At 37.0% G+C, this 21,334-nt stretch overlaps 1 protein-coding gene across 13 annotated transcripts in view; it reads left to right on the top strand.

Annotated features, from left to right (window-relative positions):
• The window catches only part of LOC131037303 (type I inositol polyphosphate 5-phosphatase 1), an 81,588-nt gene extending 60,594 nt beyond the window's left edge, over positions 1-20,994 (top strand). For 12 of the 13 annotated variants that reach the window (XM_057969385.2, XM_057969387.2, XM_057969392.2 and 9 more), the window contains 5 exons: positions 18,432-18,616; positions 19,806-19,914; positions 20,027-20,175; positions 20,271-20,469; positions 20,581-20,994. In XM_057969385.2, coding sequence (XP_057825368.2) covers positions 18,432-18,616; positions 19,806-19,914; positions 20,027-20,175; positions 20,271-20,469; positions 20,581-20,604 — 666 coding nt within the window. In that variant the 3' untranslated portion in view covers positions 20,605-20,994. Of the gene's footprint in view, positions 1-18,431; positions 18,617-19,626; positions 19,771-19,805; positions 19,915-20,026; positions 20,176-20,270; positions 20,470-20,580 lie in introns of those variants that run through there. The other variant, XM_057969397.2, reaches the window with a different exon arrangement.
• The last annotated feature ends 340 nt before the right edge of the window (positions 20,995-21,334 follow it).

Genomic DNA, 21,334 nt, shown 5'->3' on the forward strand with positions numbered 1-21,334 from the left:
CACCTAAAACCCCTGACCCTCTGCATCAGAGTGGTATCAGAGCAGTGAGTAGATCTCTTTGGGAAGGTTTTGACAAGATGGTATTGAAGAATCAAATGGCTAGGGAAATTGAAGAGTTGAAGGAAGCTCTTGAAAGAGAGAAGAGGGAAAAGAAGGAACTTGAAGCAGCAAGAGAAAGAGAAAGAAGGGAGAGAGTGCAACTATCTGCAAGGATAGAAGCCTTAGAGAAGGAAAGAGAACAACCTAGTGTGGATGTAAACAATGAGCATCTTGACTCACATAATGAAGGAAGTGGGCATGAAGAGCATAGGGAAGAGATAGTAGACCCTGAAGAGAAGAGGTTGGTAAGACTACTAAAGGCAGTACAAGGTGGAGTAATGAAAGGACATGTTGATTTACCTATTTACCAGGGAAGAATGGATAGTGAGGAAGTGTTAGGGTGGATAGAGGCCTTAGAAAACTACTTTGAGTTGGAAGACATGAATGATGACAAGAAGGTGAAATTTGCAAAGACAAAGTTGAGGGGAACAGCATTAACATGGTGGAGTGGTATGCAGGCTGAGAGGATAGCAATAGGATTGAATAAGATCACAAGTTGGGAGAGAATGAAGGCAATGATGAAGACACACTACCATTTGATTTTGCTATACAGACAAAGAGGATGAGGCAAAACTTAAAACAAAGAGACATGGATGTGATGACATACACATAGCAGTTTCACAAATTGAGCATTAGAGGAGGAGTAGAGGATGAAGATGAAAAGGTGGCAAGGTATTTGAATGGGCTGAGATACAATTTGTAGGATGAGATTGGGTTGAATGTTTCACAAACATTGGGAGATTGTTTCCAACTTGCAATAAGGGCTGAGGAGAAGTTGAAGAGAAAACAAGAGAGACAAGGAGGCACAAGAGGTAGAGGATCCATGAGAGGAAGAGGAGGAAGGTCTGCAAATGAATCACAAGGACAAGACAATAAGGACAAAGAGTCTACATCAAAACAAAGAGGTGGTTATAGTTATAGAGGAGGAGGTAGATTTGGTAGTGGAAGAGGATCACATGTATTCACAGGCAGATGTTTCCATTGTAATGAAGTTGGGCACCAATCTTTCAAATGTCCTAAATGGGATGAAGGAGACAGAGGCAAAGATAGAAGAGTACACTTAGCATATGAAGAAGAAGACAAGAATGAAGACAAAGAACCATTGAAAGTCTATCCTATAATAGAGGGAGACTTTCTTATGATCAGAAGAGGTAAATTGCAGCAGCAAACATCAGATCAGGTATCCATCTTCAGGACACAATGCTTGAGTAAGGGTAAGCTATGTAAGTTGATTATTGATTCTGGCTCACATGATAATCTTGTTTCATTTGATATGGTTTCTAAGTTGGGATTGCAAACATTTGATCATCCTAATCCTTATAATGCCACTTGGGTTAGTCAAGAGTAGCATGTAATGATTAGTCAGAGGGCTTATGTTGATTTCTCAATTGGTCCATATCATGATCATGTTTTATGTGATATTATACCTATGACTTGTGGGCATATCATATTGGGTAGACCATGGCAATATTTAAGGAGGACAATACATGATGGGTATACAAATACATATTTGGTTCATAAGGACAGCAAAAGATATAGTTTAACACCTTTACCTTGTAAGGAGAAGAATGAACATAATGTAATCTGTTTTGGAGACAAAATTAGGATGTGTGTGCAGGGTAGTGAGGTCAAGGATACTGGTTGGATGAATCAAACTAAGTTGCAGCAGAACAGCAGTCCTAAGGAGCAGGAAGATTGGGACTTTAAGAGCATAAAAGTTGGGGACATTGATTGTCCTATGATTGAGCAGAGAGATGTGGTTAAACCATTGAGTTTGCAGATGATATCAGATCAGAACAGTGATATGAGAAGGCAAGAAGAGGTGAAGACACAAGGTCTTAGACAAAGGACTCAAAATCAGCTTTTTGATACTAATGCTTTTGGTGAAGTGAATGCAGGTTGTAGCAGGAGGAAGATTACCTTTGGAGAGTACCTTTTCCCTATTGAAAATTAGAAGACATCATCATTAGGTGGTTGGCACAAGACTGGTCACTCTTGGGACAAGAGTTCTTTGTTTGGTGGGGAGTATGGTGTAGGAGCACTAGGCATGAAGACAATTTGGAGGACACCATGGAAGCATGAAAAGGAGCTGTATGGGTCTAATAGACTCAACTATGATGTCTTGAAGCCAATTATGACATTTTATTGTAATGCTCCTAATGTAATGATTAATTGTCCTAATGGACCTAATAAGGCCATAGGACCAAATATAGGGTTTCATGTATATAGAATTAGGAAGGGTCTCAAAGGTGTTTAGACCTATTTGATAAATCATTTTGATCCTTTATAAGTCATTAGGTTGGGGTAGAAGTCCATTTCATAAGAGTTTTAAATTCAAAATTCAAAAATAGTGGCTAGTGTCATTTTGGAGGGAAAAGACAAATTTGTTAGTTTAAGCATTTTTAATGAAAAAATAACTGTATGGGTTGGTTATGGGAGATATTATAAAGCATTTGGATGTCATTTTGGTGGGTGTGGATGCATTGTACGGATCTGGTACAGACAAAACAGTAAAAGCAATAAAAAAACCAGTTTTTCTTGCATTTCCATTGGTTTTTTGATGATTTATTGATTGGGAGTGTTGTATATTCATGGTGGATAAAGTAGGCATTTAGAGATCAGTGTTCAATGTTTATTTGAATGCTTTTATAGAAGGTTTTGATCAGACTTTTCATTTTAGTGCTGACTGTACCTTGTTTTCTGGGTTGTATCATTGGCATTGAAGGCCCAAAATGCAATTTGGAGCCTTTCTATGGATGTAAGGTCCTGTTTCTCATAGAGGAGGCTCTATCTAACATGTACATTATGATCTTAACCAAAACATTTGCAGGAAGTGTGTTTTAACAGGTGTACACCATGAGTTTGATGAGGGAGAAGTGAGTAGGAAGCATAGTAAGCTTATAGCAGCAGAAGATCTACCTCTTGGAGAGGGTAGTTTGATGATTGAAGTTGGTTAATATGACCAAGGAGATGGTGTAGGGACTTTGAATGAGCCCTCGAAGTGATTGGAAAGGTCTGAATTAGAAAATCCTTGGTTTTGGAGCCTAATGGTGAGGGTTTTGGGGTTTGCTCATTAAAAGAACACATAGAACCAATTTTATTGGATATTACTTAGTTTGGAGGCATAACTAAACATTGTTAAGAGTTTCAAGATTGGAGAAGAATTATTTCTTACACTTGCTTTGTAAAACTTGGGTTTTTGGCAAGCAAATTTGTCTCAGTCTTAGGACAGCAAAGGCACGGTCCAAAGCAACCTACCCTCAATCTTTTATATGTTGTAGTAAGCCGAAAAGGGTGTCTGAAAATATATTTTGTTTTGGGAGTGATTTGGGAAAAGTTGGAGAAAACAATTTATTTCAGCCTAAGGTGGCCTAATTGGGGCTCTAGGGCTAGTAGCAGGCATAGTGGGGTTTAAGAGCATAGTGAAGACTAGAACCTTTGAATCTAGTTGAATATTGTTGGATTGGGTTGGCATAGGTGTTTAACAACCTTAGGAGTCATTGTGGAGAGTGGTTTGAAATTTGCCCTTCTAAAACCATTAAGGTGCCTTGGAAACACTAGGTAAATGCAAAGAGTGTGAAGCACTTGAAAACATATTTTCTTGAAATCATCTAAAACCCTTGACCCTCTGCATCACTTCCATGAGAAGGACAAACATAAAAAGCAATACCTTTCCATAAAAGATCGAGAGGAACTACGAAAAAAAGGCCTATGTTTTGATTGCAAAGAAAAGTGGGAACCAGGTCATTTGTGTAAGCAAAAGGAAGGACAGGAAAGGGAAAGATGTTTTAAGTGCAAAGAACCATGGGGTCTGGGACATGTTTGTAACCAAAAGGATATTAGAAAGAAAAACTTATGCTTCAAATGCAAAGAAAAATGGGAACTAGGACACAGTTGTGGGAAAAGAAGTCAAGCTCACAATATTGAGGCCATGCTCCAAGAAACAGGGGAAGAAGAGAATCCATGCAAAAGGACAAGGAGGGATGATGAAGAAGAAGAAGGAACCCTAGCTTGCATTTCAAAAGCATCCAAACATTATCCTTTTAGGATTCGAGGAACAATTAAAGGACAAAAGGTAACAACCCTAGTTGATAGTGGAGCAACTCATAATTTTATTGATCAAAACTTAGTTGCAAAATTGGGTCTTGAAACTGAAGATTTCAAGGGATTTAATGTGACATTGATTGATGGATCCACCACTTCTAGCAAGAAGAAGATTTCGCAACTCAACATCACTTTGGGAAGGCATCCAGTTAAAGATAAATTTTACATTGTAGATATGGGTGACACAGATGTAATCTTAGGAACTCCATGGATACATTCCTTGGGGCGCTTTATTTTTGACCACCCAAAACTATAAATATGCTTTGTACATGAAGGAAAGAAGGTTACTTTACATGGAATATTTGATGGATCACCTAGAGTGCTTTCATAAAAAAAAATGGATCACCTAGACATGATCAAGTTGAATGGGTAGCTCAGTGTTTGATTTTGGATGGAACAACTCCCAAGGGGAAAGAAGTCCACATTGACATGCAACCAATATTAAGGAAACATAAAAAGGTTTTCATTGATATCCCACCTAGATTTCCCCCCAAAAGGGGCTTTGAGCAGTCCATTGAACTAGAAGAGGGAACAAAGCTAGTTGTTGCCACTCTTTATCGTCATCCCTGCAAGTATAAGGAAGAAATTGAGAAAACCATAAAAGAACTATTAAGGATGGGGCACATTCAACCCAACTCCATCCCCTTTGCATCATCAGTTGTGCTCTCAAAAAAGAAGGATGGCACTATGAGGATGTGTATCGACTACATAGCATTAAACAAAAAGACAATTAAGAATAGATATCCCATTTTTCCAGTAGATGAACTTATTGATGTACTCCACGGGGTAGTCTATTTCTCAAAAATTGATCTAAGATCAGGTTACCACCAGATTAGGCTAAGAGAGGATGACATACCAAAAACAGCTTTTGGGTGCCACTATGGACATTTTGAGTTTCTTGTCTTACCTTTCGGGTTAACTAATGCCCCAGCTACTTTCCAATCCTGTACAAATCACATTTTTAGAGGGCAACTGAGAAAATTCTTGTTGGTATTCTTTGATGATATATTGATCTACAATAGAACATGGGAAAACCACTTGAAGCATATAAATGAGGTACTAAGCATACTAGAGCAGCATTCCTTATTTGCTAAGCAATCCAAGTGCAAATTTGACATGGAGGAACTTTTGTACTTAGGTCATATAATCAATGCTCAAGGGGTAAAGGTTGATGAGGAGAAAATTCTAGCTATCCGAAGTTGGCCAAAACCCAAAACCCTAAACCCTAACTCAGCTCAGGGGATTCTTGGGACTATGCAGTTATTACCAAAGGTTTGTGAAGGGATTCTCAAAACTGACCTCACCACTCACCGATCTAACCAAAAAGGGAGCTTTTTCTTGGAATGAAAAGGCACAAGCAACTTTCAAAATATTGAAGGAAGTGATGAGTTTGTGCCTTGTATTGGCAATTCCTGATTTCAACTCACCCTATGAACTATATTGTGATGCTTCAGGAGAAGGCATCGAAGCAGTATTGATGCAAAATAGACATCCCATAGCTTTCGGAAGCAAGAAACTCAAAGACATAGAAAGGACATATTCAGTCTATGACGAAGAAATGTTAGCTATAATGCATGCCCTGGAAAGAATTAGGCAATGTCTAATCTATGGGAGGTTCATTGTGAAGACAAATCACAATAGCCTTAGATTCTTCTTAAGCCAAAAGGATTTGAATGACAGGCAACAAAAGTGGGTGAGCAAGTTGTAGGCATATGATTTTGATATTGAGTATATGAAGGGTAAGAACAATGTAGTAGCCGATGCATTATCACAAAGACCACATCTTGGTTCCATGTCAGCGATATCCATAAAATGGAAAACATCTCTGATCACTGAATATGCCAAGGACCAATTCTCAAGTGACCTGATAGAAGGGAAAATTCAGGATGACAAATACCAAATCATTGAGGGCCTCATCCTCTACAAAGGAAGAATTTACATCACCCTAGGGTTTGGACTAAAGCAAGAAATTTTGAAAACTTACTATGACAACATATGGGCATCAAGGGTATTTTAAAACGTACAAGAAATCAGGGAAAGATTCACATGGAAATGACTTAAGGGAGATGTGCTAAAGCACACCAATGAGTGTCAGAAGAACAAAGAAGAGAACACTTTCCCAGTGGGTCTACTCTAACCTTTGTCCATACCAAACCAAAAATGGGAGAGCATCTTTATGGATTTCATCACCGGGTTGCCCAAGGTGCAAGGCGATGATTGCATTTACGTAGTGGTAGACCATCTCACTAAATATGCACACTTTAATGGCCATATCAATAGATTTTAGAGCTCCTCAGGCGGCTGAGATATTCTTTAAGGAGGTGTTTAGGCTACATGGTCTTCTCCAGAATATTTTTAGTGATCGAGACAGCCGTTTCCTTATGTTGATGTGTTTTTCATGCACATGCGAACACATAATACAATACCAAGGTATCTTATCCTCTCTTGAACAAAGTTTCCCGACTGTTGAAGATCTTGCCGAAGGATCAATCGGAGTAACTCTAAGGTTCTGGTATGTAGGGTCTCTACATGTGGATAAGCTCTCGTGGTATGATGTGATTTTGCTGGAATCACAAGGGGACTTACTTTCGACGACCTGAACGTCTGACTTGCTTTGGATATTACTGGAACGTGGAATTTCACCGGCCCTTGATTTTGACAAAAAGGAAAAAGGATAAGGGTTGGAACGGGATCTATTTCTAACACTAAGGACGCAAGAGGAATGAATGACCTTTGATGAAATTCTAACTAAGTCTTGCTTTGACATCCTCGGATCATCTCCACAAGATTAGTGCGATCTTCTGAGGAAAGCTTTATGATGTTTAGATCACCGCTACAAGCATGGACACCGTCAGGTTGATGCATATCAATGAAGAAGCAATAATTGAAGTTAAGCTTAAGTTGAATGATTCCAGTTGACTACGCAAGGCAAGTCTGCAATCAACAAACTGCTAGTAGTATGGATATACGAATTTCATCGTTGATCATACAAATTTCTCCATTCACCTAATAACATGAAATCAAATTTGAGAAGTATAGAGACCATGCAAATTGTTGAATCGACCCATAGAATTCACCATTTCTTCAATCAAGTTTACAAGTCTTTTGCAGCAATATCTTGGCAACAATCTTTGCCTTCTCTTTCTACTCTACTCTAACTATTTCCTACTCTCTGACTATTCACTATCAGCTAACTATTAACTATTAACTTTTACAAATGAGGAGCCAGGGCTTTATATAGAGAACCCTTTACAAACAAACGGCTCTGATTGACTTAGAATCAATGGCTAGGATTACAAGATAGAAACCCTAATTAGGGTTTGTTATAACAAACTTCCTTAGCGAATGAGAAAATTACATTCAATGAGTGTGGACCAATAGGAAGTAGGGGTAAGTACACCAAAGTTTGTGCCGCCTCCGATAAATTAGGTACATTACATTGAATCTGGACATGTTGAGGTGGACCAATCTGATCAGAGGGATGATGATTGGGATGCCACCTTGTCTGACTTTTGTGACTTGGTTGATCCTCCTCTGTTTTTGATGTGATGAATGATGTACCTCCTTGACTCCCTTGTGCTTGATAAGGCTTCCTTATGGTCAAGTCTTCTTCCTCCAGTAGCATATCTCGCCCTGAAGTGTTGGCAAAGCCTTTCTTTGTCATCTTGTGGTTCTTTAGTGGTAGAATGAGGTCTTGAGGCTAACTTGAACTCCTTGAACACCCCTAGTCTTCCAACGCTTCAAAGCACCTTGAGTCCTCCCTTTTTGCATGTGGAACGTCCTTGATGACGATGGACTGGAAGAGGTCGTCCTTGCCCTGGCCTGGTCTTCTTCCATCTGCAAAACCAACCAAAAGGTTATTGAGGACACATAATGAATTCATTCTAACATAGCATTTCCTACCTTAAATCATTAATGAGAAGACATCAAAATGGAATTTCGCTCAATATCCTCTCCAGGGACAGGCCCTATAAAAATTTCGCTTTGGACCCTTTGGAAGGGTCAGGAGCGAAATTTGCATTCCTGGCCTAAATTCTTGTCATTTTGTGACCATGCTTGCTTAGATGCGTGCCTAAGGATCCCTATAATCTCAACCAATACCGAGTTTGAGGTAAAATTGGAGCAAGATGGAGTCTTTAAGGATTTTGCTCTGGACCCTTTGGAAGGGTCAGGAGCGAAATTCTTGTTTAGGCTCAAGTTCTATCACTTCTCCTCTCCAAAATGTCTTCCAAGGTGAGCATATACTAGTCTTCTCTTTACCAAGGCCTGGGAATCCATTTCTTGACCTTCATCATGAGCAAACTAGGTGAAATTGAGAATTTCGCTCTGTACCCTTCGGAAGGGTCAGGAGCGAAATTCTTGATTTTGACTTGATCCTTCATTTTCTTCATTCCAATTTACTTCAAAAGACAAGAATACCTCACCCCTCCTTCAAGCATGCCATAGGAATCAATGTTTTGGCTTCACACAAGGAGAAAATAGGCGCTTTGAGGAATTTCGCTTTGGACCCTTTGGAAGGGTCAAGAGTGAAATTCTTCTTTTGGGTTGATTTCTCTTGCTTGGCTCCACTCTTCTCACTTTGTTCTACCTTGACTCTCAATTTGGATCCTTCTCCCATGTATGCAACACTTTGTTTGACCTCAAAATGGCTTGCTAGGAGAAATTCGCTAAAAAAACATGGCTAGGGATAGGACCTATCTAGGATTTCGCTCTGGACCCTTTGGAAGGGTCAGGAGCGAAATTCTTGTCCTAGCCTAAAATCTTCATTTTTGGTGGCCAAAATCAATTCAAAGGCATGCCTAGGGGTCCTTCCAAGCTTAGTCTATCTTGACCCACACTTAGCTTGACACAAAAATGGAAGGAAAAGAGCAATTTTGGGAATTTTGCTCTGGACCCTTTGGAAGGGTTAGGAGCGAAATTCTAGTTTTGAGCACATTTCTTCATTTTTTCAACCCCAATCCACCTCAAAAGGCAAGGACACATCACCTCACTTCCATCCACGCCATAAAAACCAAGGATTTGACCTTCTCCAAGGGAAAAATAGGTGTTTGCAAGAATTTCGCTCTGGACCCTTTGGAAGGGTCAGGAACGAAATTTGCATTTTAGGACAAATTCTATCATGTCTCTCACTTCAACTCACCTCAAGGGTCAAGGAAATGTTGCTCCATTCTTCTCTAAGCCATAAAAACGAAAAGTTTGACTTGATTTGCAAGGGAAATAGGTGATTTTAGGAATTTCGCTCTAGACCCTTTGGAAGGGTCAGGAGCGAAATCCTAGTTTAAGCTCAATTCTTTCAAATTTATTGATCATTAGCAGCTCAAAGTCATTCCTAAGGACATATCCAATCCTATCTCACCCTAACCCACACTTGACTTGGCACAAAACTGGGAGAAAAGAGTGGTTTTGTGGAATTTCGCTCTGAACCCTTTGGAAGGGTCAGGAGCGAAATTCTTACTCTAGGCTTGACTCTTCATCTCTTCAACTCCAATCTTCTCTAGAAGGCAAAAATACATCACGTTCCACCCAAGGAACAAGGTTTGTAGCCTAAGCAAGGGAGCAAATGAGGTTTATAAAGAATTTCGCTTTGGACCCTTTGGAAGGATCAGGAGCGAAATTCATCCTTTAGGCCAATCTTCATCTTTTAATGCCTTCAATCACCTCCCAAGGGAAGAACACATCAATTCACCTTACAACATGCCTTAGAAACAACCACTTGGCCAAAACTAGGAAGGAAATGAGAGTTATGGGGATTTTCGCTCTGGACCCTTTAGAAGGGTCAGGAGCGAAATTCATCTTTAGATTGATTTTCATCATTTCATCGCCTCAAACCTCCTCCTCAAAGGCAAATATGCATCCAAGTCTTCCAAACCATGCTTTAGAAGTTCCAAACTTGGTCAAGTTAAAGAGCAAAATAGAGGAAATATGAATTTCGCTCTGGACCCTTTGGAAGGGTTAGGATCGAAATTGAAATTTGCTTTGGAAGGGTCAGGAGCGAAATTTGACATTTTGGTCTCTCTGTCAGGATTCATATATGGAATATAACATTAAAGTATAAGTGACATTTCCTTATAATTTTCTTCTTTCTTATACTTTAAGTTATATTCCATATATACTGTCAAGATGTTTGAGAGTGGTTTCGGACCTCCAGAAGTTATAATGCAAAATCTAGTTTTTGGAGGATTCTTCAATTTTCCAGATAGTCAAATTTCAGGATTAGGATTACATTCCAGACAGCCAAATTTCAGGACATTTGAAGATCAGGATGACATTCTAGACTTCATCACTCACCAATTTGACCTAACTCAGATCTTCAAAGATGATATTCACTCACCAAGCTTTATTGACCTCCTAAAACTCAAACAAGACACTATTAGCAACAAGAGCAAAACCTTGTCCTAAGGAAGACTTTCAAAGATGACCCTAACCCGGAGCATCCACTGACTCACCTTTAGCTAAAACAGAGCCTGCTCTCTTAGTGATCCCTCTGGCAACACTCAGCATGCAAAGGCTAATAGACAAAACCCTAAAAGACCCAAAAAAAAACCTGAGAAAGCAAAAAAGTAGGGGTCCCCATTTGCAATGGGGCGATGTGTGAATACGTCACAACACCTTAACATCTTTTGGCAAGAATTATTCAAATTAGCCGAGATGGAATTAACCCCAAGTCCCAGTTATCATCCCCAAATAGACGAGCAGATTGAGATCGTGAACAAATGGTTGGAGGGATATTTGAGAAATTATGTCACAGGGTAGTGGAATGGTTGGGTTAAATGGTTGCACTTGGGAGAGTATTGCTATAATACTACCCACCATATGTCTATAGGGATGAGCCCCTTCTGATCATTATATGGATATGAGGCCACATCCTTTGGAGATTTGGTTCGGATAGAGTCGTGCCTCAAGAGCCAAGGACTTCATATAGCAGAATGTGGACATCATGAACTCACTCAAGGACAACCTTCATCAAGCCCAAAATCAGTAGAAGGTATAGGCTGACACGAAAAAGGGCTGAGTGCGCATTTGAGATTGGAGATATGGTCTTTTTAAGATTACAACCATATAAGCAATCATCCATCAAGGTCAGTGGGGCTGAAAAACTTAAACCCTGATTTTATGGGCCATACAAGATATTGAGGAAGATATGAGAAGTGGCTTATGAATTGTAACTCCCTTCCAATAGTAGGATTCACAATGTATTTCATGTATCCCGCCTCAAAAGGGTGTTGGGGCAGCACACCATCCCATGCTCTGAATTGCCACCCTTGGATGATGAAGGGAAGTTGATCTTGGAACCAGAAACTATCCTCAATGTACGAGAAAAGAGGCTAAGAAACAAAACTATTGAAGAACACCTAGTCAAATGGAAAGGACTACCAATGGAGGATGCAAATTGGGAAGGACCTGAGATATTTGACCATCCAAATTTGAAATTGCTTGAGGGCAACCAATCTCGGGAAGGGAGGAATGTCATGTCCCCACACTTATAGTAGAAATAATTAATATATTTTTGCCATATAATATGTAAAATCTTACTAAAATTATTATATTACATTGTTATGTAAAAATGATATCATATTATTAAGTTACATTTTATATATTGAATGATGTTATTATATTAACAATGTACATTATATTAAAAGAATGACGCAATAACAATATATATATATATATATATATTTGTTTGACCGATGGTCATTATGCTCCCTCAGCCTGATAACCAATTATATGAAATGGTGGCTGAATACTAATTAATCCCATCAAGTGACAGGGCAGCGACACTTGATAAAGTGGGCACTACCAATCATCGTGGCTTTCCACCACGATGGGGGTAGGATAAATACCCCCATTCCCATGCCAATTTGGCATATAGGAAGAAAAAACGGAAGGAATCTTCAAGGCTGCCAGCAGAGATAAATAGGAGCCAGCAGTGACAGGTATGTTACAGACTAACTTCTGATTTAATATTAAAATGTAACAGACAGCAAATTAAAATTTTATTTGTATATTATTAAAAATAACTGCTGTGTATAATCTTAATCAAATGGAGGGCATTAATATGATATTAATTTGAGAGGCAAATTATATGTAATTATTCAAATAACATTAAAATTACAATACTGTTAGATATACTATATAAATATATATTTGCACATAAATCCAAGAATACTTAATATAATCAAATTCAGTTTACACAAATTATTGTAATATAATGCTAATAACATAAGGAATAATAAATTGGTTGTAATGTAATAATAACAATAAATGATTAATACTGATACAAAGTGATACTAATGTTGGGTGAAAATTTTGTACACCTGGGTAATGTACAAAATTATGGTTTCAGCCACAGTGTGTGAGTATAAAACTCTCCTAATTTAGGGAAGACTCCCCCTATCTAAAAACTAAACTAATCTAATATAGATGATACAACAGTCTTTCTTCTTTCAAGAAAAACCATATTCATTTCTCTTCACAAAAAAAGTAAGAGCAATTGTAAATGAATAAGCAGCAACACTTATAAAGTAAAATGAGAGAGAGGAAATTGTCTTTCTTCTTTCAAGAAAAACCATATTCTTTTCTCTTCACAAAAAAGTAACAGCAATTGTAAATGAATAAGCAGCAACACTTATAAAGTAAAATGAGAGAGAGGAAATGAAGTTTCCTGAAAGCACAAAGACTTCCGTCACTTCCTACGGGACGAGAAAACGATATCAAACGCAAAGTTTTGAATATCTGAAATCCTATCTACCCTTTTATGATAATAAGAACAAGTGCAAGGTACAACAACACAAAGTCTGAAGTATATTGCCACTTTTAGCACACAACAACACGAATTAGTGTGAACTCAAAGTCTCACAGCTGTTTCTTAACACAAATCAATTTCTAATCTAATTTCTTTCAAGAACAAGTGTAGACACAAAGTTCTACAGCCTTCCTTGATAAGAACTCTACTTTAATCTATATTAACCTCCAATATTTGCTGCACAAAGTCTGCAAAACAAATTTGATTAAGCTCTCAAGAATCACATGCAAGAAGTGCAATAATGAACACAAAACTCAACAGACTCAACACAAAGTCTAAATCCTTGAATGATTTTCTTCTATTCCTTTCAACTTCAATTTACACATAAAAAGCACAAAGTCTTTCTTGCTGTAAATTTTGGCAGAGTTTACTTGCTTGCTTTCAAAAAGATATCGATTACAATAGACCCCCTCAAGTATTTACTAAGTTACCGGTTTGGGTTCATATTCGGGTTCGGATTTGGGTACGGATTCGGCAAAAAAAAACAAAAACTTGGGTACGGGTATAGGTTCATCCGTACACACACACACACACACACACACACATATATATATATTAATTATATATATATACCCATATATTATATATATGTTCAATATATACAATCCATACAAAAATAAAATATACAATGTGACTTTCCATACATAAATGATAAATGATAAATCCATAATTATTAATTGCTAATGCCAATAAATATTCATTTATCGCAAATGTAATCAGTAAACTAATAACTAAAGTCTAATATCATATTCATGATTTGCAAAAAAGATAATATTCAAGTTTCAAGTCTTTTTTAAGAAGTCATAAAGGGGCGAATTAGAGTTTTATTATAAAAAAACTATTTTACAGTCTTTTTTTATTGTTTTTTTGACCCGTGGCTCTGTTTTTTGGAAACCATAGGCCTGGGTTCACGCGGGTCCTCCTGGGTTCGACCTGGGTTCCACACGGGTCCTTCCTAGGTGGCCGGGTTCCCTGTGGAATCTATGACGCAGGACCCACAGGGAACCCGGCCACCTGGGAAGGACTTGGGAGGAACCCAAGGAGAACCCGGGGAGAACCAGGATCGGGCAAGAACCAAAACCCGAACCCAGGCCAAAAGGGGAGGAACCGGTAACTTAGAGTATTTATAGGAGAGGAGCCTTGAGAAAAAGGTGGGAGGATCCCAACTAACTTGAGAAATTCTCTCAACCACCATGACTTATTCCAACTACAATCCTAATCTAATTCAACTTGTGGTTGCCTTACATGTAATTACATTTTACAAAAATGCTAGTGAAAGTGACACTTGCAATTACAAAACTTGTTTTTACATGTAACTTGTCAAAACAAAATTACAAATACACAATTGAAACTATTCTGTGTCCGAAAACATGACTCTAACTACATCATCCTCTGTTTTAAGACACTCTGCGATTGAGGTAAATGACATCTTGAACTGGAACAAAAACTTGCACCCTTGATAGTCTCTGTGTCTTTAACCAGCGAACTTCAACCTTTCACATGCTCAGGGTAGTACCATTTCTTCAAGAGGGAAAGGGCTGTCTTCCTCTTTTCATGTTATGACCATCTCTGTCTTGAAAGCATTCTATAATTTGCATGCATGAATTGCTGTTGTATCTCTTCTTTTGTTCACTGATGAAGAACCCATAACACCTTATTCAAGATGATATTGTTATAAAACAATGCCCATGCCTTGATTCGTTAGTTTGATAGATCGTGTGTGTGAAAACAAGATTGATAAGGGAAGGGATAAATTGATGCAAAAATGGGCTCACAAGTGAATTTCGGGTTTTGAGGACTGCATTACATGTGTGGAAAAACAACTTGCAATTGTGGAGAAAAAACATGCAACTTCATATGTGTAATGTGTAACTACAAGTTTGCACTTGTAATTGGACTTCATTTTCAAGTGTTTTTGAGTGCATTTTGGACCAATTTCGGGTTCTGGAAGGCTGACTGCAAGTATGAAAATGTGAAAACTCTTGTGAAGACGTAACTGTGATCGGGTTTTAAAATTCTGATTGCAAGTAGACTCATAATAAGAAAAATGAATGAAGGTGTGACGAACGAATGCAATGGTGGGAAATGATGGAAAGATTGATTTTGACCAACAATGGCGAACTTGGATGACCATGTACAAGTATGGAAAGGGACATTTTCATCTTGGCAACTTGGAAAGAGGGAAACAACTTCAGCTTGCAATCAGATTTATAAAACCCGAAATCAAAGCAAGAGCAAGATTTTTTACAAGCTTGATCAAACAAGAACAAAAAGAACCCAAAGAAATCAAAATAAAACTGAAAATGCATACCTTGCTTGATCAAATGCCATAGGCAAAAATAAATGAAGAAGAGGTGACCTGAAAAGCTTTATAAGAAGACAATGGAGCCTCCACATCTGAGCTCTAAAGCATGAAAAATGGCATAAACAATGCACAAAAAGCACATAAAACACTAAGAAAAACATTTCCCATTTGGCGCCAATCACCAAGCATTAAATATCAAATGCAACAAGTGTCAAAACATGGTGGAAGCCATGGGCAAAACCGCCAAAAACGTGGAGCAAAAACAGCAAATAGAGAAGCATTCATGGCGCCATCTCCTTATGAATCGGATTTGATTGAATGCCAAGAAGTTCATTGCCCTTGGAGAGGGAAAACGTGGTTGGATTTCTAGAATGTGACTTCAAGCAAAAGGCACAAGAAAAACTTGAAGCAAAAAAAAGATGTAATCGTGTTTTAAAAACCCATCTACATGTTTTAATAAAAACTCTCTTTTCCTTCAAACCTCCAAAATCGGGTTTTAAAGAAGCAAAAGCATAAAACATTAAAAACACTTAAATACTTGCAATCGGGTTATAAAATCCCTATTACAAGTTTAAAATAAAGAAAGTAGGAACTTTTAAGAGAACTTACAAGTTCTCATAAACTTGTATCTTTAAATTCATTTGTAGTTTCACTAAAAAGTTCCTACAAAACAACTTAATAGACAAAAGGGAAATGGAAAAGAAAAAGAAAAAGAAAATTACAAGTTACACATATTTTATAAACTTTCACTTGTAATTGCTTGAGAAAACCCCTACAACTTAAAAACATAAAGGTCTCTTTACTTGCAAAAGGAGGAAAATTTCCCACTCGCAATCTAGAGGAAAAAACCCAATTTTGAAGAAAAGACCAAGCAAACGAACTCAAAACATGATGAAATTTGAAATGTGAATCGAGGATGAACCAAAGATTAGTCTAGTTCAAAAAGGAGCAAGAATTTTGCCTCGAAAAGAGTGCGTTAGAGTAAAATCTCCAACTTGTAGTTACTGCTTTGAAACCTGAAATTGCACAAAAAGCTAGGAAAATGAAGGCCAAAACCCACCAAAACTTGGACAGCAATGGTGAACACACCCCTTGATGAGTTGGTACTAACAAATGTGAGTTTTTCACCTCGTAAAGCGTGCCTTAGAGACAAAAATGTCACATTTTGAGCAAAAAATTGTAGGGGTTGTCACATTTTTGAAAATCCAAAAATGAGGACAACAACTAGCAAAAAACATTGATGATAATCCAATACAAGGCGCTAATGTAATATGGTGATTATGTCAGATATAATTGATTGTCCTAATGAGATGAATTGAATAAATATAATAAAGGATTCATTGTAAATGAGGGACTCTCTCTTAAGTACGCCACTCCAGAGTAGATGCCTAACAACTGGCACATGGAGCCAAGAGGGGTGAAGCATCTGCTCTTGGGCTTAAGAGGGAAGGTGGTTGCGATGAGGGGTAATGGTGATAGGATACCTCATTGGGTATGTCACTCCATGATGGATGCTTAACACCTGCCATATGGAGCCAAGAGGGACATAGCATCTGCTCTTGGGCCTAGGATGGAGGATCTCTTGGACACCCTATCCAACTAGCCTACCCTAGTGTACTAAGGAATTGGATAATTAAGGAAAACAACTAACCTACAATCTGATTTTGTCTAACAAATCTGACTTTATCTAACAAATATAACAATTTGTTTTTATCTAATAAATCTAATACTAATGGTAATTAATACATTAAAATTTACATCACTCAATCTAATTCATTAGTATATGTTTTAGTTTATAGGTATTACTTCATATATGTTCTCTAATTTTGTGTTGCAAGTAAACAGTATACAAAGGTACTCCCATAAACTTAATTACCTATTTTAGATTTGGGCAAATATAGGTTAATTTAAAGTATAACTGATTAGGGGACATTACATATACTAATGTGCCCAAACTTGAATCTAAACCCAAGCTAGTAACTTACTATGAAACATGATTTATATTGAGAGATGAAAAAAAAAAGAATTGTTGCGTCATGTATAGCACATAGGTGCATCAAACAAGATGGTTAGGAATCAAAGTCATCATCTGATTGATATTTTGGAAATTGTTAGTCTTCCTCTTCTTTGTCTTTTTTCTTCTTCCGCTTCCTATTTCTACTTTCACTTTTGTTGAATGACAAAAGAAATGGGCATGATCTTCAAAATCTTTTTTTTTGGGTTGGGAGGCCTTGTTGGGCCTAGCTTTTAGGGATTTATTTATCTTAGAATTTTCAAAACTGATTTTTATGCATTTGATGTATTGGATACCCTAAATTTTTGGGGATGGTAAGGAGATATCAAGGAATCCCCCAAACAGGCCAAAGAAGGGGGATGTACCCCTGAGTTCTTACATCATCAGTTTTGTTCTTGTTCTCTGAATGCAAGGAATCTGATTTTCCATCCAACTATGCACCATCTTTAGTGTTTCTATTTTAAACTATCTGGATCAAGCTAATTCATTTGATAAAGCTGAAATCCTTATAAGATTGAATAATTTCACATTTCTTCTGTAGGCTTACAAATAAAAATGGTTTTGTGTGCGCTGTTTTGACTAACTATGCACCAGCTCTACTGTTCCTGTTCTGGAGCCCCTGGATAAAGCTAATTTGTCTGATGAAACTCAAAGCCTTTGTTTAATTTCACGTTTCTTCTGTAGGCTTTAAAATGAAAATGGTTAAGTGCATGCCATTTTTACCACAGAATAATTAAATAAATTGTTTAATTGTTCTACTGTAATGTAACATAATCTGTAATTTTCAGATTGTTCTCAACAATAAAGTTGAGTTTTAACATTTGGCAGAGATGCAAAAGATTTCAAGAATTATGCGTGCCCATCCTTGAATTATAATAAGATGTATTTATTATTCAGATAACTTTGTACTTTTAGTTTTATATTGCCACATTGTTTTCTCAATAGTTGCTGAGATGATTTTATGCTACATTTTTTGACTATCTCTTTAATCATAAGTATCTTGTGAACTGTATGCTCAACATTATCAAAAAGTCCACATGATATCTGACTTTCATTGTTAAATGTGACAATTTATCAATCAACACTTGCATGGCGTTATGATGCAGGGATCTGTTTCGGTTAGTTTGTCCATCTATCAGACAAGCTTTTGCTTTGTGTGTTCACACTTAACGTCTGGTGAGAGGACAGGGGATGAGTTAAGAAGGAATTCTGATGTACTAGAAATATTGCGTCGGACACATTTCCCTTCTGATTCTGGAATTAAACTACCTCAGACCATTCTTGACCATGAGTAAGTGCTACAGAATTGGTGTTTTCATTATAGAACTCATGATATCAGAATTTTAATGCTTTGGTACATGGGGAGAAACTAAGCAAACTTTTTCATCAATTTGAAGTATGTTTTTTTCCTAATCTGTAACAATTTAAAACTAGTGTTACACTTCATGAGTATTCTTTCATCCATGTGCATTTTGTGGAAAGGTGCTTCTTCTCCTTATCCGTGAAAAGTTAAAATAAATGTTCCACTCCATTTGTATTCTTTAAACGAGAAAGTACCTTTTAGAGAATGTACAGGAAAAGTTCTTTTCCCAATCCATCACCAGTTAATTTTTTTATGATCTTAATTGCAGATATTTTGTTTCGAGTAAAATACTGCTTTAAATTTTGCTAATACATTAATACTGATTAATTTTGTGTGTTCTTCCATATACATAACAAGCTGCTTGCTATTGTAAACAAAGTTAAAATATAAAACCTCTTTAGTTTCAATTATTTATTCTGCAAAATGCATTGATGATATTCCATTATGCAATCTTTACACATTTTTCTTGCAGATATTTTGTTTCTACTACAATACTGCTTTAAATTTCTAATACATTGTTTCTTATTATTTTAATATCTTCTTCCATATAAGCGGCTGTCTGCAATTGTAAGTTTAAGAGTTAAAATCTCCTCAGTTCCAATTTATTCTGCAAAATGCAGTGATAGTATATTCCATTATGCATTCCTTACACGTTTTCCAGAATGTAAGAGCTCGTTACTCAAAACGTTACATCTCTTTTGCCTTAGCTCCATATGGATAAAGTCTATGTAAGCGTGGACAATTCATAATTCTGTTTGGAATTGATCTTTTAAATTTGAGACAATAAATATACATTCATTTTATGTTGTCATCACCAGAAATAATGAAATTTAATTCACCAATATGATTTGCTTTTTATCATTGTTCATTCATTAAGTTCTTTAAGAAATGGACTAGGATGAAATTCCCATTAAATATGCCGTCTTTTCAAATGATAGTTATGGATCATTGCGAGTGATATTTCAAGAAGCAGATTCAAGGAGCCCTCTCAATTGAAGTTTGGATTCCAGTATCAATACTATTATTCATGCTTCATAGGACAAAACTGTCCTCACGCATTGCTTCATTTCCTATTCAATTGACATGTTGCTAGACTGATTCTTTACTGTTTTCACAGCCGAGTAGTCTGGTTTGGAGACTTGAACTATCGCCTCAATATGTCAGATGATAAGACACGAGAGCTTATTGCCAAGAAAGGTTGGAAAGAGCTTGGTAATTGCGATCAGGTATGATAAGTAGTGCCATAGATTTGATCCTTCTTCTGCACTTAAAGATATCTACTTTACATAAATGCTAGTTGATCTGCTTAATTTTGTATTGGGATCTTTTGTATGACAGCTAAAAAAACAGTTGCAGAAGGGGCTTGTCTTTGATGGATGGTTTGAAGGATTAATAAACTTTCCCCCGACTTACAAATATGAATTTAATTCAAATAAATACTTCGGTGAAAATTCAAAAGCAGGAGAGAAAAGACGAACCCCTGCATGGTAGGCTTTGTTGCACTGTCTTTGTTCAAGCTGGCATTGGTTGTATATTTCTTTTCTGAAATATATGAACTTATTATCAATAGTTTGATCTACAGGTGTGATCGTATCCTTACGTTTGGAAAGGGAATAAGGCAACTTTCATATAAGAGAGTTGAACAAAAGCTCTCAGATCATAGGCCCGTGAATGCAACTTTCTTAGTTGAAGTTGAGATATTTTGTCGGCGGAAGCTTCAAAGGGCTTTGACATTCACAGATGCAGAGTTGGAGGCTGAAGAGTTACCAGCTGAAACAGAGGTTGTAGTTGAGCTACATATTCAGTGACTTAAACAATTCTTGTTCGTTTGATTGAAAAACAGTATATTAACCTTCAAATTATTAATTGGTTGATTGTGTGTCTAATTTCAGGATTTCCCTTTGTTGCAACAATAGGAATGTTCTGGCATTGCATCTCTTTAGTCAAATACCTGTAAATGGTGCAAGATATCAGTCTTGGTTCAAGGTACCCTGATTGAAGAAGTTTCTGTTTTGTATTGCCTTTCCAAGCAATCTGAATGGTTAATTGTTGTTTGACATTTCCTTTGTATTCTTATATTTAACATTACATTTCCCTTCCAATAGTGAGTCACATGAGTAATGCGTCCATCAAATTCCGCTTAATCTAGGAGAGATGGATTCTTCCTTGTCAATCCTTATCTGACCCTTTGAGGGTAATGTTGTTCATTAATTTTTGTTTTCTTGGAGACAATTCCAATAAGTCAGTATTTGTATAATATTTGTACTTCTTTTAAATGAAAGTTTTCTATTGTTCTTTTCCAATAATATGCATGGCATGGAATTGTGCCTTGATTGGTGAAAAATTAGTTATAATTCATGTTTATACGATACTAAAAGCCACGGGCTTTCACATTTGATTTGTTCTTTAAGTTGAATGAACTTCGTTTGTATAACCAACAAGATAGCGAACTTAGAAAAGATGCAAAGTTATCCTAGAACACTATTTTAAAATAACATTGTTGTGAGCAGGTTGGTGGGATTTACATCATATCTCTTAGATCAAAATTAAGTTATAGTTTCAATAATTGAAACGATCTCAATTCTCAATGGGCTAGGATTGGCACTAGTGAAGTGGACAAGCATATAGATGTTGCATTTTGTTTTG

Source organism: Cryptomeria japonica, chromosome 3 (assembly GCF_030272615.1).
Source record: "Cryptomeria japonica chromosome 3, Sugi_1.0, whole genome shotgun sequence".
NCBI lineage: Eukaryota > Viridiplantae > Streptophyta > Pinopsida > Cupressales > Cupressaceae > Cryptomeria > Cryptomeria japonica.